Source organism: Parasteatoda tepidariorum, chromosome 4, assembly GCF_982258835.1.
Source record: "Parasteatoda tepidariorum strain Cologne lab strain chromosome 4, Ptep-v5.0, whole genome shotgun sequence".
NCBI classification, from domain to species: Eukaryota; Metazoa; Arthropoda; class Arachnida; order Araneae; family Theridiidae; genus Parasteatoda; species Parasteatoda tepidariorum.
The window spans coordinates 40,913,178-40,935,653 of NC_141758.1; the positions used below are offsets into that span (position 1 = coordinate 40,913,178).

Genomic DNA, 22,476 nt, shown 5'->3' on the forward strand with positions numbered 1-22,476 from the left:
AAACCGTAATCAGGAGTTTGACAGTAATCACGAGTTGTAGCGAGTTTTGTAATCACGTCTTATTAATCCTACCTGTAGTAAATGGTTAAAAAACCGACAAGGTAAAGAAAAGTTTCTAACCGTTACCGTTAATTGAATCGACATACTGTTGCCACTTATTTTGCCGTTATTTTATTTGGTCGAAATATCAACAACTGTTTCTCTTCGCTGAGAAAATAATTGGTTATAATTAAGAGTGATTCATATTTGTACCAATCAGATCATTTGTATTTTATGATGTTTTATTTCTCTGTGATGACGTTTACAATTCTTAATAAAAAAGGCGAAAATGGAGATGGAGAGAATGATCTGATAGAATTTTTCATTAATGGAACAGAATAGTTTAAGAAATGCAAAAACAACTTCCTTTAAAAAAAAAATTTTTTTTTTTAATATTATAATACTTTCTATGGCTAGATGGTAAACCCAATCCATACCGCCCATCATTGTATTGGCGGAAAGTGCAGTATACTATTTTCTAGTTAAATTTTCTGTTTTAAGTTCGTTCTAAATTAATGAAATTAAAATTTATTACAATTTGTTTTGATTGCTATAGCTGAAAATAATGTCCGCTTTTATATAGTTAATGATTTCTTCTGGCAAGGGACTCGATATAAAAATATTCGCCAAAAGCCACTCGCTAAATTTCATTTACATAATTTTTGAACATATAAAATATAAAATAATGGTTGTTTTTCTTATAGTTAAGTTTTAATCGTTCCTTTTAGTTTATATTTGCGTTGGTTGTAAAAAAAAAGTTTTCAATTATTTTAGAAGAATTCTTCTATTTTTTTAAAAGTTTAAATCGCTTCTAACAATTCATGTTTTTGAAAACTTTTCACAAAATAATAACGAGTTAGCTAGAAGCCGTATAACTTAAAGAAACGTGTATGGCCTTGTGAAAATCATCTTGCTTTGCTTAACTGTTACCTCATTTTACGACACTTATTTAAAAGTTTTAATAAGAGATATTAATATAGTTTATAAAAAGTAATTCTCCAAATATACATATCGTACAATTTCAACTCTTCTATTGACCTACTTTTTATTTTTTTTTATTTGTTTTAATCTTTATTCCCTCTTTGTTTTGCTGTGATATAATTTAATTAATATTTTGTCTATTATTATTTAAAGTTAACAAACATTTAACAGTTGGTACTTAACTTTTACAGAATTTACTTTTACAAGTATGTGTGTTCACATTACTAATTTTTCAATGCAGTTTCATTTTCAATGGAGTAAAAAGTAAAAAAATGTTTCAGAAATATTTCTAATGTTGCATAAAATAAATAAATTTCAATCCAATCATTAAAATTACAAAACATATTATGCTTCCCATATTCCATTAGTATATGGTATAATCCTAGAATTATAATCAGAATATCTGTCAGACTTACAATACGTTTTTAAAGAACATCTTGTGGCTTAACTATTTTCAAATTAATGGTATTTAATCTCACTGTCATTTTAATATTAATGTGTTGGTAATATATTATCATTAAAGAGTTTTTTATTTTATTTTATTTCAAATGGCTTGTAGAGCCCTGCTATGTCTGTAAGATTAGAGCCTTTTCTAGTGCGTATAGCTAAGAAATATGGAATGAAACACTTTCGATTCATGTATTTCTTAAAACAGCACGAATATGAATTCTGAAAATTTTAACTTCCAAGCAATCCAAATCTATATTACTTATTGAAAAATACAAATGAAAAAAAAATATGTAAAGTGTATACATAACTCGGTTATCATTTAAATGCAAAGTTTTTTACTCATGTAAATACAAATTCAACAAAGCGTAACCTAAAAAATATGACTCATATATGTTTGCTATTTGATAATTGCTTAAATAAGACTTACTGTGCAACTTCGGAAAGTGATCCCCAAATAGCATTATTTGTTCCGAGTCGCATTACTATGCAGCACCAGAAATAAAAATAAATAAAGTGCTTTTTGTCTTATATATATTTTATTTATATAGTCCTATTTTACAGTATGTTCAAAAAATTAATAATTTATAAAATAGCTTTTCCTAATACTCAGATCAAATGAGTAGATTTATAGCAAAGGTCGTATGAAGATCAAAGCAAACCATGCCCTGAAGCTAAAGGAGCTCCGATAAGCCCGAGACCAGCAACGAGTCCATGACTACCGTATCCAATGGCAGCTGGAGCAGCAATAGGGACAGCGGCCACATGATGATTGACAGGAGCAACATGGTTAATAACAGCTTTTTGAGTAGCAACTGTTGCGGGTACGGCATGGATTCCTTTAACAGCAAGAACAGGCATAGCGAGTAATCCATGTCCTATTTTAGCTGGAGCATAATGAGCTACTGGGGCAACGTGGTTGATCACAGCTTTTTGTGTAGCAATGGTGGCAGGAGCGGCTACAATGGCATGTCCAGCAACTAAGCCATGACCAGCGTAACCAATTGCTACGGGAGCACCATGAGCAATTGGGGCAACGTGGTTGATGACAGCCTTTTGTGTAGCAATGGTTGCAGGAGCGGCTGCAATGCCATGTCCAGGAACTAAGCCATGGCCAGCGTAACCAATTGCTACGGGAGCACCATGAGCAACTGGGGCAACGTGGTTGATGACAGCCTTTTGTGTAGCAATGGTGGCAGGAGCGGCTGCGATGCCATGTCCAGCAACTAAACCGTGACCAGCGTAACTAATTGCTACGGGAGCGCTATGAGCAACTGGGGCAACGTGATTAATGACAGCCTTTTGAGAAGATAAGGTGGCGGGAGCGACCAAGACAGATTTAGTAGCGATGCCATGGAGACCAGAACTGATTAATGGAGCACCTAAACCAACATGGCTGACAATGTTGGAAGCCTGAACAGCAACCACAGTGAAGCAAAGAACAACAACCTGAAGGGGAAAAGAGAATTAGTAACACAATAGCTTAATTTAAAAATAATTACATATCAGAATGTGATAATTTTGAATATTCTGTTAAGCTTCTGCGTTTAAAATGAAATAGTTTTCTTGAGATCAAAATTGGTACCAGGACAACTGAACAGAACTGTTCTAAAAGCACCAATCAATTTAATTTCGCTATCCGAGTATTAATTTTGAAATCTTTAGAAATTATTTATTATTCCATAATCCGTTACACAGTATGAACTTCCGTAGCATGTGGAAGTTTAAACAAAATTGTAGCTTTTTGAAATTAACAATAGCAATGAAATCAAATTTGATAAAATTTACAAATTTGATGAAAAGTTATTTATTGCTTCGAAATATGCTTCTTATTTAAAAAAAAAAACGCAGTTTCAAGCAAAAAATTCTAAAAGTTGAAAAATTTTTAATTCATACTTTTACTATCTACAAACATTTTCACAATTTCATTTAACAAATTGAAGATAATTAAGCACATACAGGTTATTTTGAAAAACAATAAGAAATTTTTGCAATCCCGTTTTCAATAAGAACTTCGCTAAAATAAACTTTTAATTTATGAAATTTACAAAATTACTACTGAAAATTAATAAATTTAAATTATAATTTCCACTAAAATATAACACTTTTTTTAAGATGCGATAAGTCAAACAATTTTTAACTTGTATTTTTATTAGTTAGAAACATTTTTATTTCATATTTTGCAGACATTTGAAAAATTTTACTATGTTAAATAGTTAAAAATTTTAATAATCACATTTTCATTAAGAAATATGTTATCGTAAGCTTTAAATTAAAAAATTATAATTAAAGAATTTTTTTTTACTCAACAATGCGATATAAAAAGCTTTGAAATGGTAATTAAATTCAATTACCATTATCATTGAAAATTACCATTAAAAATTACCATTATCATTACCATTAAATTACCATTACCAATGAGTATTTCAACAGGAGATAAACTACAAGAACAAGAGATACAATAAGAGTTTAAAAGCTTAAAATGCTTGAAATCGTAAACTTAAAAGAACTTTTAAAATTGTTAAAGTTGAATGTTAGGAGAAGAATACGGTTTGAATGAATCATGAACTAAACGAGCATTTTAATGTTTTGAATTGTTAGGGGTGAATATTAGGAGAAGAATATGGTTTGAATGAATCCCGAACTAACATTAAAGAAAATTTTTACGTTTTAAATTGCTAAGGTTGAATGTTAGGAGAAGAATATGGTTTGAATGAATCATGAACTTAACGAGCATTTTAATGTTTTAAATTGTTAGGGGTGAACATTAGGAGAAGAATATGGTTTGAATGAATCCCGAACTTACCTTAAAGAAAATTTTTACGTTTTAAATTGCTAAGGTTGAATGTTAGGAGAGGAATATGGTTTGAATGAATCATGAACTTAACGAGCATTTTAATGTTTTAAATTGTTAGGGGTGAACATTAGGAGAAGAATATGGTTTGAATGAATCCCGAACTTACCTTAAAGAAAATTTTTACGTTTTAAATTGCTAAGGTTGAATGTTAGGAGAGGAATATGGTTTGAATGAATCATGAACTTAACGAGCATTTTAATGTTTTAAATTGTTAGGGGTGAACATTAGGAGAAGAATATGGTTTGAATGAATCCCGAACTTACCTTAAAGAAAATTTTTACGTTTTAAATTGCTTAATCATGAACTTAGCGAGCAGCAAAACGTTTTAAATTAAATGTAATGAGAAGATGTTAGAAAAATGTTACGAGGTTAAAAATTAGGAGAAGAATATGGTTTGAATGAATCATTAACTTACCTTAGCGAACATGTTTAGTAATTGATGAAGTTTATTAGAACTAATGACCTATTAACATCGCCTGGTTGCTTTTATATACAATTTCAGATTCAAATTAGAAGCGTACATTACCTTAAAAAAGAAATATTTCCCGCCATTGTCGTACCTGGTGAAAGTATATCCTTGCTCAATAAAAAAACGTGTCCACACCCATGTAAAGCGTGGAGATTGAATTAAATATGCGACCAATTTTTCCTCGATGTCCTTTGTGCGATACTAATTATTATTATTTTTTATGCGTAATCAATATAGTTGATGATATTGATAGCCGAAGGATAGATATATGTGAAGGATACGTATTGAATAATTTTTATTTATAGAATTATTTATTTTTAAGATTAATGGAAATTAAATAACATCATTAGAAGTTGTTTTAAAGTGTTATTATTATTTTTATAGTTTTAATTAGTTATGTATTTCATTCAAAGAGCGATTATAATTATCAGTAATCAGTTATGAGGTTATTTCAAAGCACATGCTTGTTAGTGATGCAGTTATAATGCACTGAGAAAAGAAGTATGATGAAAACTATCAGAATATGATAAAAATGACCGTGTTTTGGAAAAAACTTTAATAAACGGTACATTTTATCAAATCTTTTTTTGTTTTACGTGTGCCTATGGACAGGTAATTTTATTTACCTAAATGATATTAATACCATGCTAGTTTTATTTTTTCAATTAACTGCTGCCCAAAATTGCATTCAACGTTACTCAGAATTAGCTATATAAGCGTAACTTAATGATTTGGCGAACTTATTCAGTTAGTCGCCAAATCATTATATTACGATAAAGCAGCTAATTACTATACTAATTTAATTGCAAATTTCGACACTGTCAGAATTTCATTCTAAAATTGTGGTAAAATAACCGACAGCAGTCTGTCCATCCAATTAACCATAAAGTTTACGGTAAAGAGCATTTTTTTTTACCTTTATCGCTTTGAAACGTTTGTAACTTGTATGGTTAAGAAAATCATGAATACGGAACGATACCGTTTTAAAAACCGTATCGTTTCGTATTCATAGCTATTTAACCCTTTACATTGGTATAATTTCCAAAAATGTAAAAAAGAATTTTGAATCGGAAGTAGGCTATACTTTAGGTAATGGGCATTGGAGTTAGGTTGTGGTTGAGACGAGTTTTATCAACTAAAAAATGCAATGTGGTTTAATTAGTTTATCTGGTTGTTTCACCTATCTCGAGAGATGGGAAATACTCGACTATTTTGGGGTAATCAGATTTATAGTGCTGCCATCTATGTATGAATGAGAGTATCATATCCTTATAGTCCAGGGTTATAAATTAAACAATGCAGAACACTGAAAAACTTTTCCTGTGTTTAAGAGAATAGTGGAAAGATCGTGGTGTCAACGCAGGGACTCGAACCCCCATACTGCCGGTCATAAGAGTGATAGATTAGTGACTTCTAAGGTCGACTAAGTGGCTTCATAAGGTCGGCTTAGTTATTGTGCTAAAATTCTGTATTAGTTAATAAGTAACCGTAATAGTTAATAAATTTATTTTCTTTCGGTTAACAGTTTAAATACCATCTTATTTAAGGTTATTTGACTGTTTTGTTTGAATATGGTAAAATAGCAATTAAATAAATTGTTATTCAACCATTTTTCCGAGAAATTTCTAATGGTAGACAATAATTGTTAGAAAGCATTAAAATTAAGATAATATAGATAAATAAAAGTGCCTGCAAAGGCACATGCAAAAATAGTTCATTATAAGGATTCGCCCCTAGTGTCCCACTATGACGTTCCCTGTCATAGATTCCTATGCAACTCTTAATCCTAATGACGTGCGCTACCTTCCCCCTAGGATTGTGCTGTGATTTTAAAATCACCTACAGCTGAATTGTTTCCATGATTTTAAATAACAAATCGATAATAATTAAATTCTTCATTAATTTTTGAGTTTTGATACTGATTTTAATTTAATAATTCACGTTTAATGCAACAGAGAAAAATATAATTAAATTAAAGCAATTGATTAGAAAATACCATTAAGGAAAAATACGTATTATTTTTAAAGACGTTTTTTCCAATTTTTACATTACAAATTTTTATGTTAGTGGTTCCTAAAGTCAATTTTTTACATGAAATGCATTCTTTCTTAGCGAAATGTGGCACAAAATTTACAATTTTATCTATGTATCAGGATTATTGACTATTTTAATGGATTTATTGCAAAGCAATCGTAAACTGAACTCCTTAATAATATTTAGACATTTTGTGTTGTTATTAATACTCTTCTTAATTTCATGAATACTTTCATAAAAAAAACATTATTTATGTAATATATTTTTACAAATAATGCATAGAAATAATTACATGATTTTAAATTCCACAATATAATATAAAATGTTAACTTTTGAAAAATGAAAGGGTTTGCAAAATTGGATCAAACCATTATTGATGATATAAGCACTCATTACCAAATTAAAAAACGCATTTTTGAAAGACTTATTCTGCAAAATCTTTTTACTTTAAAGTACTCGTATAAATTTCTTAAAATGGAATTGTTCAAGTTATCGTAAGGAATTAATTATAGCAATTTAAACGGTTAAAAGAAGAAACTTTTTATATTACCGGTGTAATTAAGTCTGACCTCATTCCTGAAATGATTTACTGTAAAAAAGGATAGCATTTAAAAATGGATTGAATTTACAAGAAGAAAGAAAGAATTTGTTCCGGAAATAAATATGTTTTTAATTACTAAACATATGTTGAATGGATACAAGTACAGAATCAATTCCAAGTTAAGTAGTTTGTTGTTTTCAATTTGAATTGTATAGCAGAAATGTAATTAGTAAAGAAAAATAAGAAAATAAAACGAAATTGATGCCAGTAAAAAGGAAGAAAAATTAAATAAGAATAATTTTGTCATTGTTAAGTTAACAGAGTTGTCAGATTGTCAGTGGTAAAATTTCAAGGACTGGTTACAAATGAGGTAAATTATTGAACTTAGAAAATATTAATGTTAAGTCCTTAATGAATATTTTTTATTAATTAAATTTCACTATCCAATTTTTGAAAGGTTCTTAAATATTATTCTTAAATTGAGGTTTTAATTTTTCTCATATTATATATTATATGGGCAGATCTCTAAAATCTTTAACTTTTGATAATAAAAAAAAACAATAAAAAATAATAGGCACGCTATTTTTACACCTTCAGAATTGTTTGAAAATGTATAAAATACCAGAAAATAATCGCGAACATCGAAAATTTTGATGCCCTTATAAGTATAAACAAAAATTTAAAATTTTTGAGCTAACTTTTCTAGGTTTATATAAATTTCATTAAAAATCATAAAAACGACAAAAGTATCATTTACTTAATAAACATATAAACTTATTGAACCTATTTTTCTTTTATTGAGTAATTTTTTCTTTTTAATAATTTCATACATATTTACCCTTTATTTTTCATTAAAAATTATTAGTATGATAAATGAATTGGAAAATTTTAATATTAAGTTAAATTGTTATAAAATGTATAAAAAAGCTTACTTTAATTATTTTCAGTCAAAAAATATCTTCAATTAAAAAACATAGGGAAAAATCTGAGTTCTGATTTGTTAAATTCAATTAATTAATCCTGAGGGTTACGGTCTGGACAACCTAGAGAATAGATCGAAAACTTTACTCAGATGCACCGCAATGCGATGCACACAACACAGAAAGTAAATTAGGCAATGACATACTTGTGATCAAAATTTTGATTGATTTTAACGTTTACTTTTCAGATCTGCGTCTGATTACGGTCTTGACATCGTAACTCTAACCTCACTGAATGACAGTTTGTGATTATAAACCTAGAAAAATTAGTTCAAAAATTTTAATTTTTTGTTTATACTTATAAGGGCATCAAAATTTTTTTATTAATTTTTAATATTTCATTTTTTTAAATTTATTTTATTTATTAATTTTTTAATATTTTATTTTTTTATTTAATTTATACAAGCAAACAAATATAATACAAACAAACATTGTCTCATCTTTTAAAGCTAACTAATTTTTATGATATAGAATTAAATGCAAACTTAAACAAAAACATAATCGTTTTGTTATTTAAAATGGTTTTATCATTCATAATTGGTAACTTTGTTTTCATTTCAATTCTAACCTTCAGTAAGGATAGGTTCGAAAAGGGACGAAATATATTGCACCTCCAAAACCCGTTCCACTGTCTCCCCTACATTTTTTGTGGGGGTGCGTGTGTTAAGTAACCCGAAACTAATCACTGTCACAGAAGGGGGATTGCAACCTGCGGGGGTCAACTAGCTTTCAAAAGATATCAGAAGAAACTCACTCTTCATCTTATATTATGCTTTTTCTCTTTCTAAGAAAAACTTAAAAAATATTTTTTTTAACTCTAAAACGACTTTATTTATTTTCAAAATAGTTTTATCATTTTATTTAACATGCACTTTTTCTAATTATATCTTGAATTGTTTATTATTTTGATTTGATTATTTAGAGAACTAATAATAACCAGAGTATTTAAATTTATAAAATTTTACTATGTAGTCATATGAAAGTAATTCATATAAAGTAACTACATTAAAAATAAATTTATATTTTCTCTATAGATCAAATAAAGCTTGTTAATTTTTTTAAAATTGATTTGCTAATTTTTAAAACTTTTTATGTTAAAGTAAAACTTTGAGTTCAAGATTTTATTTTTTTATTACGCATTTAATTTTCTTCTTTCAATTACAATTCAAATACAAATATTTTTCACAATCTTTTTTTAATTTTAATTAATTTTTTTTAAAGATTGTTACACCGTTTTGAAACTAATTAAATTCTACCACTTTAAAAAACTATGTTAACATTTAATCCATTGTTTAAGCAAATATGGTTGCTTACTATATAAATTTGATTTAGACTTAAATATTTGAATTTCGCAATTTGAATGAACTAAATTAACCTTCAGTAAAAACTCACTTCATTTTAATTATTACTTTTGCTAACTACAATTATTATTGTATAAATAACTCCGAACTGGAATTATGATTCGATCTTAAAAAATAAACACCGGGGTTATTTGTCACAAACAAATTGAAACATCAAAATTGAAAATTATTCGATTTAATTATCACAAAATTTTAAATCATATTAAGACAGATCTAGTTTCCGATTATATCACTAAACTTATTCAAATAATTTAGCTCGGATACATTTAAAACTTCACCCACAAACTCATATTCATCATTTTTACTTACATTATTTCTTCTCAGTTATAGTTACTTTAAAAACTTATCGCCAGAGATATTATTTAACAATAATACAAAAGAAACTCCTTATTGATCTAAAGCAGTTATTTAGTATAAATTTATTAAACTGCATATTTTGAGAGCGCAGTTTTATATGAAGTTAATTTTAAGGGAATAAAGGAAAATATAACTTATTAAAAAGTGAATATATTTTATTTATCAGCTTTTGCTTTTTAAAAGGTATTTATATTTTATCAAACAATTTTTATCAAGTAATATCTTGTGATTACTTTATATAATAAAGGAAATTCATTTTTAATTAAATTATTATAACCCTAATAACAAAGAAAAATGGTAAAAGTGGGTAATGAACGCATTTTATTTGTAAATGTCGTAAATAAAAGGACAAATAAATAACTTACAAAAGTATAACTTATTTCTAAGAAATTCCTTAAAAACTATCTTTGATAAGCTTTATAATTTTCTAAACGTAGAAGTAATATTATAAGAAAATTGATGTAACTCTTTCATTTCAGTTTTGAGGATTCATAAAAAAATACCATTATTTCTGTCGTAAAAATAAATTATAACATTTTCGACTAATAGGCTGAAGTGACAGTTTAAATTTATTTTTCTAATAGATCATTTCGATGGATCATTAAAAACAACAAAATAAAACAATTCTATGTTATTTTACATTTTAGTACATAGATTTGTGAGACTGCTCACTGTAATTAATATAAAGATTTATCAAAATAATCGAAATTAATTTATAAAAAGTACGATAACGAAATTTTTGAAAGAAAAGGCATTTATTGGTTTTGATTAAAACTTACAACATAACAACAGATTGAGACAAGTTTACTTTACAAAATTTTATCAAATACAAAAATACAGAAAATTATGGTTATCTAGGAGATATATTCATATAGATGGCATGCTGGCTAACCCTGGGAGGTTTTCGTGTTTTTCCTCTCTATGTAATGCTAATGACGGTTAGTTTTCTTATATTTTAATTAACTATAATTACACTAATTAAAGTTTGCAGTATAGAAATTTCTACTAAAACTCTTCTCCATGAATGGCAAAAGAGGGTCAGGGAAGAGAAATTAAAATAACACTCTGATTACATACTTTGTTCTAGCAAAAAGTTATGAATAAAAATTACATTATGCACTTTTAATATGAATTCGAAAAATTTCTCGTTATTAAATACATAAGATATTGCATAATTACTACTCTTAATATATATTTTTAGAATATTGCGAAAAAAAGTTTTAAAAAGTGTATTAATTAGGAACTACAGATCAGGGAATCAACTAAGGAATCAGGTCTGAAAACATCAAAACCAGTTTGACTGTCTGAAGTGACAAAGAGTAGCTTAACTCTAAGTATTACAGCCTATTTTTATTTTTTAATTTATCGTGATGAAATTTCGTGGTGTTTATAATAATCACATTTCTCATTCTTTCTATTTCATCTGGCAATCAAACTGGTTTCAATATTTTCAGTGCTGCGTTCCTAAGCATCGATTCATTATATTTTGATACCGTTTGTATTTTTCTCTCGTGAATATTAATTATGACCACTAATGTTCTTTTACTTCCTTTTTTTTTAAAGAATTTTACAATACATGCGTATATTTTCATATTTTTCTTCATTTGCTGATTAAAATGAAAATTTCATAATATTTTAGTGTTCTTGTGTATTTACATTAAAGCCCTAAAAACAGGGTTAAGTGCTTGTTCATGTTTGGATGATGCGTGGTCTTGTGTACTAGCTATTTTTTTTCCTTACCGTGAAAAAACATACTATCCCAGCTATTGGAGTAATTAAAACTATTTACGGAATGAAAAAATTGGAACCTTTTAAATTTTTTTAATGTAAATGTTTTTTTAAACCTACAAATGAGTGTACGATATATTTTTTTAAAAAAAAAAGGAAAACTGCAGTTTTGTGATGCTTTATGGTATATTGGAAGATCTTTACGTCATTTATTCGATTTTAATTAATCTCACTTTATTCAGCATCTAATTTTTTTAATTCTGAAACATCTCTAAAAAACGAGAAACAAAGTTTAAAAAAAGGGGAATCATGTATTTAAAAAATAAATTCCATTCTCAAAATGAATAAAAACAAGAAAATTATTACTACTAAATAAGAAGGTTGAACTCCGACCCACCCCAGGGGGGTATACGGAGATAAAAGTAAAATTATTACAATAAAATTTCTCTAAAAACTAAAGTTACAGTAAAATTTCACCAAATGACAGTGGTGGTGATCAGTTAAAAGTGGATGCCCTGTTACGGTTGGGTATAAAAAATGAAAAAGTAGCATATATAAAAATAACAACTGAACTTAGAAGAAATATGGCCGAATTATAAAAAGACAATTAATACAATTACGCATAGTGTCCGAATAACCCATATCTAAAAGAGAAAACAGAAAAAAAACAAGTATTTACCTGGAGTTATCTTCTAGAAAATCTATATGAATAAATCACTCAAAGAAAGATAGTCACTTTATAAAAAACCAATAGTTCTTTTTATTAGGTGGATCCATGTTGAGAGACAGGAAAATAGTGTCCAATGGTGGAGTAGTGGGTGAAGGGCAGGAGATTCAGTGCAAAGGAAATTTTTAGATGAGATTTAGACGACTGTTGGTAGGTGATGGATCATTTTAGTAGTTTACTGGAAACACCGGTCTTTCCGCACAAAAAATCGGTTGGAGCATTTCCCAGAATTTCGGATTCTTCTCGGCTTTGATTTTTGAAAAGTTAAAAGCAGCATTACGACAAGCTAGAAATGACGGTGAAGAAGTCCGTCAATGGCGGTGTCTGGATAGCGAAGGCGTCCCATCAATATCATATTAAAAGCAGGAGATTCATCAGGAAATTTACTTAGTAGACATTAATCCGAGAAAAAAGAAAAGGACAGCAGATTGACTTGCCAACATGGCGGTAGACGTGACGCCATCCTAAAAGATGTTCTCTTCCTCAAAAAGAGGAAGGGGGAAAAAACGTACTGCCAGGGAGCAGCGTGACGTTGGGGGTGATGAAAAAATTTCGAATGCACCGGTCATTTTTCGCGCGCTCTTTTTATAAGAGACAAAAACTTAAAAGTTGAAGTTGAAGTACATGTTGTGCAAGTTAAAGTTAAATTATCTAAAAATTACGAGTTGAGACGAAAAATTGATTATACGTTAAAAGTTACGGTTGAGAAACACAACATACACGCGGAGATGAAAGATGCCGACAACCAGTGCGAATTCTCAGAAACGAAAAGGGTGGAATGTTCTAGAAGAAAAGGGGGTTTGCAAGGAGCTGGTAAGGAATTTTAGGGGGAGAATGTCCAAATTGCACCTAAAGCTTAAGGGGCTAAAGAAAGATGATGAAATAAAAAAATGTATTGCAAAATTATAAATTAAGTCAAAAGAATTAGTATTTTGATTAAAAAAACAGGATATTTAGAAAATTAGGTTGTGACATAATGTCATGCAGAAAAAAATTTTTGAAGAAAATTTTTTTTTTTTTTTTTTTTTTTTTTTTGCCAAAAAAGCGATATTAATCCAAAAAAAATTTTTATAAATGAAATTAAGTTCTAACAGCCTGCAACTTCAGTTCACCACTACTCCACTTACAAATAGTCAGATGTTTACATAACAATCTATATATCAAAATTTTTGATAGTAAGAGTCTGAAATGAGAAAAGCTGTGCCTCAAAAATAAGACATACAAAGAACTAGTAACACATAACGACACATACATATAAGCAGCTTTACATGGCTGCATCTTGATTAGTGAAATGTCAAAACAATGTTAATTGTTTGATAAATGGACGAAAAACACAAAACAATCTTAATTGTTTGCTACATGAAAACAAACATTTTGACAATGAATCGTCAACACATGTAATATAAATTAAACAACATATGCCTTGATGCATGTGAATGCCTATAAGTGCCATAACACCCGTATAAAAAATTCAGGCTACATGAAGTAGACTGAGAAAATCTTCTCCAAAGAAAATAACATTAAGGAGGTAAAATGGATAATTGATTATTCAAAAAAAATCTCACTTAGTAATAGTGGAAAAACAATTTTTGAGGTAAAGGACATTAACTCAAATTATTCCTTGTAAGAAGGAATTGAAAAAAAAAATTGATTTGTTTGCTGGAATTTATTATGAAAAAAATTGAAAAATTGCAAACAAACGAAAAAATCAGGCTACCATTGTAGACTGACAATACTCCGAGCTTAAACGAAAAAACTTTGTACAACAGTTTGTACATCAATCCATTAAGTGAATTTTGAGAAAAAAATTGAAACCAATCGAACAAGAGTGATAAGTAGTAATCCGAGTTAAAACGACAAAAAAATTAGTACACATCAAAGTGCATACCTGAAACAAATCAAAGTCATTAGTGAGAGCAATAAGTGCACAAAAATAATTAATTTAAGACTTGAAGGAAGTTAAAAAAAAATTGCAATTAAACTTACTAGTTGTAACAGGAAAAGCCTAGGCAAAACATTAAACTTAACAAAAACTGCAAGGAATTTTAACACTTAAAAAAACAACAAATTGGCTCACAGAACTTTGACCAAAAAAAACTGCTAAAACAAAACAAAAACAAGGCCTTGACACATTGCTTACAAAAAGCATTCCCTAAAAAATTGCTGAACAATATACAATTAACAAACTCAGCATCAACAATTGGTATAAAACAACATAACACAAAACAATAAAAAATCATAACAAACGTTGTGACACCTTGAGATGTACAATGAGGTGTACATTTATACCTTACTTTTGCAAAGAGAATTCACACTCTGCAAAAATCCAAAAAAATTTGTATGTAATAAGAGTGACTTATGACATACTAGAAAAGGAAAAAAAATTATACTGTACAGAACTACAGGGTCGAAAAACAAAAAAATTGGCATTCGAAATCAGACATCATTAATTAATTACAACTATGTGTGTAAGTAATTTAAAAATACAAAAATTAACATGAAATATTTGTTAAAAAAATTTGCAATCAGTTAGACATGAACAACCAAAATCAAACACGAACCCATAGTTACAAGGTTGTAGAGTCGCAAAAAGGAGGGCACTGCTCATCATCCACCAAAAGAAACCATATCACTATTTGAATACCTCATTCAATTAAAAAAAACAGTTAGAACCATTGACAAAATTAGTTACAAGAACTGGATATCACAAAAAATTTTACCAAAAATTTAACCAAAAATCACTGGTATTGCCTGACAAGTACTACAGGATCCCGATGTTCCGCGGATATGACGGCCAGCATCATATACACCGATACCCAAATAACACCCATCACACATATCAATGTTACATTCAAACAAATTTTATTAGAAAAAAATTATTTACTTCTTAAATTGTAAGGACAAGCCTTAGGGAGAGTGATATCACTATCAATTACACTAGGGGAGGTATCCAAAGAGGGATGAAAAAGCAAATTTTGCCTCCTATGAGGACATAGACGTAAACGGTCTATATGAACAGTTAGTTTATGTGCATTTGTATTGTCCAAAAGTTGGATTACATAATCCACATCATTAAATTTTGACAAAATAGTAAACGGACCATCAAATTTAGGTTTAAACACATTAGTATGTTTTAAGTAAACAATATCACCAATATTCAGTGATCTTAATTTTGCTTTCGCACCTTGTCTCGAATTTTGTTTGACTTGTGCTCGTTCAGAATTATGGTAAGCATTTTCATATGCAATATTGAGCTCATTTAAGGTCTCCAATAAATAGTGAGATTTATCCAAATGTATTGGTTCAACACTAGTTTCAAAACAATCAAAAATTAAGGCCAAATTACGACCAAAATGAAGTAAGTTAGGGGTGAATTTGGTTGAAGAGTGAATTGAACCATTGTATATATTTTGGTGAATTAATAAGCTGGTTGCAAATGACACACCTTTCTCATGTAACGTTAAAACAGAAGACTTAATAGCTTGATTAATGCGTTCACTCATTCCATTACTTTGAGGATGAGCTGCACTGCTATGGGCTAATTTTATGCCTAACTTTTTATTGATTAATTCAAAAACCTCAGCTTTAAACTGAGTGCCTAGATCTGTTAATAGGTATAACATTCTACCATAATGAGCAATATAATTCATTAAATGTTTAGAAACAGTCTCAGTGGTTAAATTGACTAGTTGGTTTAAAATTAAATGTCTAGAGAAATGATCTATGAAAGTTAAAATATATCCACAATTCTTAATGGGTCCTACAATGTCCATTGAGACAAATTGTCCAGGCCTCTGAGGTAGCCACATTGATTTTAAAGGAGCAGGCTTGCTCGCAGACTGTTTATGTTTAATACATAATTCACAAGACTTAACATAATTACAGGTATCACTGTAACAACTTTTCCAAAAATATCTTTTAGACACAAGCTCATACGTCTTTTGAATACCAGAATGGGAAACATGACAAATATTTAACACTTTAGATTTTAATGAATTTGGAACTACAATTCTGTGTTTATGAGGAAAAACCTCAGTGGCATACATTAATATACCATCATTTAAAAAGAAATGTTCAGTCTTAGATTGATTAATTAACGTGGGATTGTTTAAAAGAGAAATAATTTCCTGAATATTTTGATCTTTATATTGTTCCGATTTAAATGTGTCCAAAGAAATTTCAAGAGGGGAGTCATTATTAGTTAAAGCATGAATTGCATGGTCTTCGTTTATATCAGTGAAAGGTAAAATTAGTTCAGAATCATTACTATTTAAAGCAGGTTGACAAAAATTTGGATCAGGAGAACGACTAAACCAGTCGGCTAACACATTCTCATGACCAGGTATATGTATAAACTCAAAAGTATATTCACTTAAAGCAAGCAACCAACGTGTGATAATATCAGCAGGTGATGTAACCTTGCGATAATGTTTTAGGGGTTTACTATCACTCAGAATTGTAAAATTTCTATTATAGAGGTAAGATTTAAATGCTGTAACACCCTTAAAAATTGCATATAGCTCCAATTTGATGGCGGGATAGTTTTTCTCAGACTTGGACAAAGCCTTACTAAAAAAAGAGACAGGGCGAAGAGATCCTTCATGCTCCTGCATTAAAACTGCTGAAATGCCTAATTTGCTCGCATCAGTATTTAGGAAAAACGGTTTACTGAAATCTGGTAACTGAACAAAAGGGTTCGAAAAAAATGCATTCTGTAATGCATCAAATGCCCGCTGTTGTTCGTCATTCCATTTAAATTTAGATTGCTTAGTAGCAACTTTAGTCAAAACAGCAATTAATTGGGCGAAATTTGGAATTAAATGGCGATAAAAGCCACACACACCTATAAACTTCTTAACCTGTTTGGCATTACGAGGGGTAGCAAATGAAGTAATTTTGGCTATATTGGATGAAGTAGGGGTTATACACTTATGGGAAATTACAAAACCGAGATATTCAACAGAATCTTTAAAGAAAGAACATTTATTAGGAGCTAAAGTTAAGTTGTATTTAGTTAAAATTTTAAGTAACGCTGATATTCTATTAGTCATTTCTTCAAAAGAATTTGCTCCGATGAGAAAATCATCTTGATAAGCATGGATACCTTTAATACCCTCAGTATTTAATTCCTCAATAATTAGGTCTACTAAAGCCTGGAAAGTACTCGCTGCCGTTTTGAGGCCAAAAACGAGTCGTCTATTAGCGAAGGATCCAAAAGGAGAAGTAAAAGTTAGTATGTCCTGTAGGTGTTCAGGAAGCATAACCTGCCTATAGGCTTCTCGTATATCACACTTTGTGAAAAATTTATAAGAAGAAATTTCATTAATTATAGTGCTTATTTTAGGCAAAGGGTAAGTGGAGCTTTCTACCACTGCATTAAGTAATCTTAAGTCCAAAGCTAAACGATACTTAGGTTTTCCCTGACTATTTTCTGAGTTTTTCTTTTTGACTAAGACTAGTGGAGCAGCCCAATGGCTAACATGCCTATGAATAATACCGGCTTCCACTAATTCATCTAATTCTTGTTTAATGTCATCCCTTAAAGCATATGGAATTTCAAATGGTAAGGTTTTTATTGCATTGTCATTTTTCAATGTTAAAGAGGGAACCACCCGATCAGTACATCCTAAAGTTTTTATGGTTTTAGAAAATGCAGCAAAATTCTCCAATAAAATGTTTTGAAGGATTAATTTTTGATCAGTGTCTAAATGTGCTAAATCAAAATCAGTAGATTTTAGTTCATCTTTTTTTAAATTTAAAATATCCTGAGAAGCAGTAATTAAATTACACTGTTCTAGATGAGTACAATCATTTAAATCTACATTATTACCATCATTACTATTTTGGACAACAAAATTACAAATAATATTACCTATATTCAAGCCTTTATTTAAATGAACAGTGTTATCAGAATTATTTTGGATTATTGTATTAAAAGACTTATTGTCAATAACATTAATAGAAGGATGAATTATAATATTTGAATTATAAGTAGGTGTGAAATACACTTCTTTATTTGTTTGATTAGCAAAAGAATTAATTCTTAAATGGGCAATGGCAGTCTCGCCTGGCTCAATTGTGAGTTTATTTTTTAAAACTACATCAATCTGTTCATTATTGGTATGATTAGAAGCTAACTTATCAAAATTATTTAAAGGAATACAAAAATTACTAAATTGCGCAGACTCCTCTTGGAAGTTTATAAGAACATTATGTGTTCTTAGAAAATCAAAACCTAGAATTCCCTGAAAGGTATCACTCTTAATATCTGCAATAAAAAATTGATGTCGAAAAAAATTATTATGGATTTTAAAGGAAATTTCAGCACAAGCCGAGAATTGTAGCTGAGAATTAACTGTTCTTATTTGGACTTTTCTTGATAAGAATTTTACTTTATTATGAGCCCTGATTGCATTGAAAGTATCTAATGTCAATAATGAGACTGACGACCCACTATCCAGTAGAAAATTTACATTAACATTTTTAAAGTTAGATGCAATTGTAGGAAGATTAATTTCATGTGAAACAATATTTATGTGCTCAGTATTCTCTTTATAGTCACAGTTAGTCAAAAACTCCCTAATGGTAACATTTGAATTATGCATCGATTTTGACATAAACTCATTTATATCAAAAATTTTGGATGGTTTGGTGGATGAGAAGACAGGGCCATCCCCTACTGCCTCCTGCGAGAGTTTAAAAGGATTGTTACCTCTATAATTAGTACTATTAACCCTCGGTCTAAATTGTTCATTTTGACTAGGAATCGGTGGCGGTGGATACTGCGGTGCAGTGAACCTGGGAGAAACCATGGGGAACTGTGGCGGAAAAGAATGCATCGCCAATGGCCCGATTGAATTTTGTCTTAAATGTCTGAGATACGTTCGACACACACTCATGATATGCCCAGACCTATTACAGAAAGCACAGTTAAGGTTTGGAGTTGGGCGAGGTTGTTCATGTCCAACCCGATCCTGGTTCTGTACAGGGTGAACTAAAAGGGGACATAATTTAGTGCTGTGGGGTTTCTGACATATATTACAGTTAGACTGCATAGTCTCAATTCTTGTTGTCAGCATTTCGAGTTGTTTTGAAATTAAGGTGAGCTGATCAGGTGCAGCAGAAGCACACTGAGTCACCGCATGAGCTGCGACTAAAGGAGTAGCCGAGCCAGCTAACGATTGCTGTATTGTCACGATATGATTGGCCCTTTTGACCATCTCGCGGTAGTCTTGTATTCCCTCAATGAGAATAGTCTCCTTAAGGTGCAAAGGGATTGCAGATAAGAACTGCATGGCTTTTATCCGAGACAAAGCTGATTGGTCATTTATAAAGTTATATGCCTTATGGGCAAGAGAATCTATCCTATATTCTAGATTTTTGATAGTTTCAGAGGGCAAAAGGCTGATTGCCTGAAATTTTGCCAAGTCAGCCGAGGAAGAATCTTCTTGTTTGAAAAAATTTTGAAGCAGCTGACATGCATCCTCGAACTTTGTGACCACCCTACATTCAGGTGAATTCTGAAAAAAAGTGAGAGCAGCCCCAGACAATTTTGATTTTAACAAATATAATGCAGCCTCGTTATCAAACTGATTTAATTTTACTAGATCTTTAATTTGGTTCAGAAACCACTCTACGTTCTGAGAATTTCCAGAAAATTCTGGACTATTGAAATTGAATTTAGGGGTTTGCCTATTGGCCTCTATGTTATTTACGTTGTCAGGCATAATTATTGAATTAGAATAAGTTCTATTACGGGTTTGAATTGGGGTCATCTAATGAAAAATATTAAGTAATGATAGTATCAATTACACAGGTATTATTACTAATTGTAACCTTTTGATAACCTCATGAAAATAATGTAAACATTGAAACATAATAAATTTAAATATCAAGAAAAACACAATTAAAAAATTATTTAACCCTTCAAATTACTGTGAATCATATAACGATATACTTGCATAAAACAAGAAATATCAACAATTAGAAAAAAACAATATTGCTATTAACTATTTCAAAGTGCAAATAAACACCCAAAAAAATTTTAAAAACAAACCAATCATAGATATGTAATTGTAGTATAATAGATTAGAACACTAATAATTTATCAATATAGGAGAGTAAGACATTGGCAATTCATATTAAAAATCAATTCAATAACCTCTCAACAAAATTTATCAATTAAATTATCAAACATGACCTATTTCAAAAGCATAAGAAGCAAAATTTTAGTTCACATAAACTTTACCAAATATTAAATAATAATTATTATTTTAACCAATTGCTGTGAAAAAATTTTTTTATCCAAACAATTTATGTAAACATCAATTTTATAGAATAAAAGGAATCTTATTTTTTTAAATTGTTATGTGAAAAATTATTTACCAAATCTTATCCAATTACTATTTCTTATTTAATCAAAAAATATTTATATTAATCATCCTAATCAAAATCGTTATTTTTAATCATTATTATAAAACAATTGTAACATTCAATTACAGAAATTATGACAAATAATTATTATTTACTCAACTTAAAAAAATTATCTATTTGGTTATTGTATGAAACAAATTAGTAAATAACCAAAGCAAGATATTAATTAACTAATCAAAACATAAAGTCTATTAAAAAATTGATTACATTGTATAATTTATTATTGTTTACTTGGCTATTATATCAACAACTATTGAAATAAACAGTTCATTTCCTACTCCAAACTTAAAGAAATTTTGAAATTAATTGTATTAAACATTGAATAATAATATCTTACTTTACTCATAGTAAAAATTTAATTTGAAATATTACTCGTTCACTGGTCAAAATAAATATAGTTAAAAACTATATACACCAACCGAAAAGCGGAACGGCACCACATGCCCTGTTACGGTTGGGTATAAAAAATGAAAAAGTAGCATATATAAAAATAACAACTGAACTTAGAAGAAATATGGCCGAATTATAAAAAGACAATTAATACAATTACGCATAGTGTCCGAATAACCCATATCTAAAAGAGAAAACAGAAAAAAAACAAGTATTTACCTGGAGTTATCTTCTAGAAAATCTATATGAATAAATCACTCAAAGAAAGATAGTCACTTTATAAAAAACCAATAGTTCTTTTTATTAGGTGGATCCATGTTGAGAGACAGGAAAATAGTGTCCAATGGTGGAGTAGTGGGTGAAGGGCAGGAGATTCAGTGCAAAGGAAATTTTTAGATGAGATTTAGACGACTGTTGGTAGGTGATGGATCATTTTAGTAGTTTACTGGAAACACCGGTCTTTCCGCACAAAAAATCGGTTGGAGCATTTCCCAGAATTTCGGATTCTTCTCGGCTTTGATTTTTGAAAAGTTAAAAGCAGCATTACGACAAGCTAGAAATGACGGTGAAGAAGTCCGTCAATGGCGGTGTCTGGATAGCGAAGGCGTCCCATCAATATCATATTAAAAGCAGGAGATTCATCAGGAAATTTACTTAGTAGACATTAATCCGAGAAAAAAGAAAAGGACAGCAGATTGACTTGCCAACATGGCGGTAGACGTGACGCCATCCTAAAAGATGTTCTCTTCCTCAAAAAGAGGAAGGGGGAAAAAACGTACTGCCAGGGAGCAGCGTGACGTTGGGGGTGATGAAAAAATTTCGAATGCACCGGTCATTTTTCGCGCGCTCTTTTTATAAGAGACAAAAACTTAAAAGTTGAAGTTGAAGTACATGTTGTGCAAGTTAAAGTTAAATTATCTAAAAATTACGAGTTGAGACGAAAAATTGATTATACGTTAAAAGTTACGGTTGAGAAACACAACATACACGCGGAGATGAAATATGCCGACAACCAGTGCGAATTCTCAGAAACGAAAAGGGTGGAATGTTCTAGAAGAAAAGGGGGTTTGCAAGGAGCTGGTAAGGAATTTTAGGGGGAGAATGTCCAAATTGCACCTAAAGCTTAAGGGGC

The 22,476-nt window shown here is 29.7% G+C and overlaps 1 protein-coding gene across 1 annotated transcript; it reads right to left on the reverse strand.

The window, feature by feature from the left end:
- Positions 1 to 2,023: 2,023 nt before the first annotated feature.
- LOC107442963 (uncharacterized) lies at positions 2,024 to 4,807 on the reverse strand. Its single transcript, XM_087160366.1, has 2 exons — positions 4,740 to 4,807; positions 2,024 to 2,916 (listed from the first exon to the last, which is right to left on the reverse strand). Exons 1-2 carry the CDS (start codon positions 4,749 to 4,751, stop codon positions 2,119 to 2,121), a joined length of 810 nt encoding a protein of 269 aa, XP_087016492.1. The 5' UTR covers positions 4,752 to 4,807; the 3' UTR covers positions 2,024 to 2,118.
- Positions 4,808 to 22,476: the final 17,669 nt, after the last annotated feature.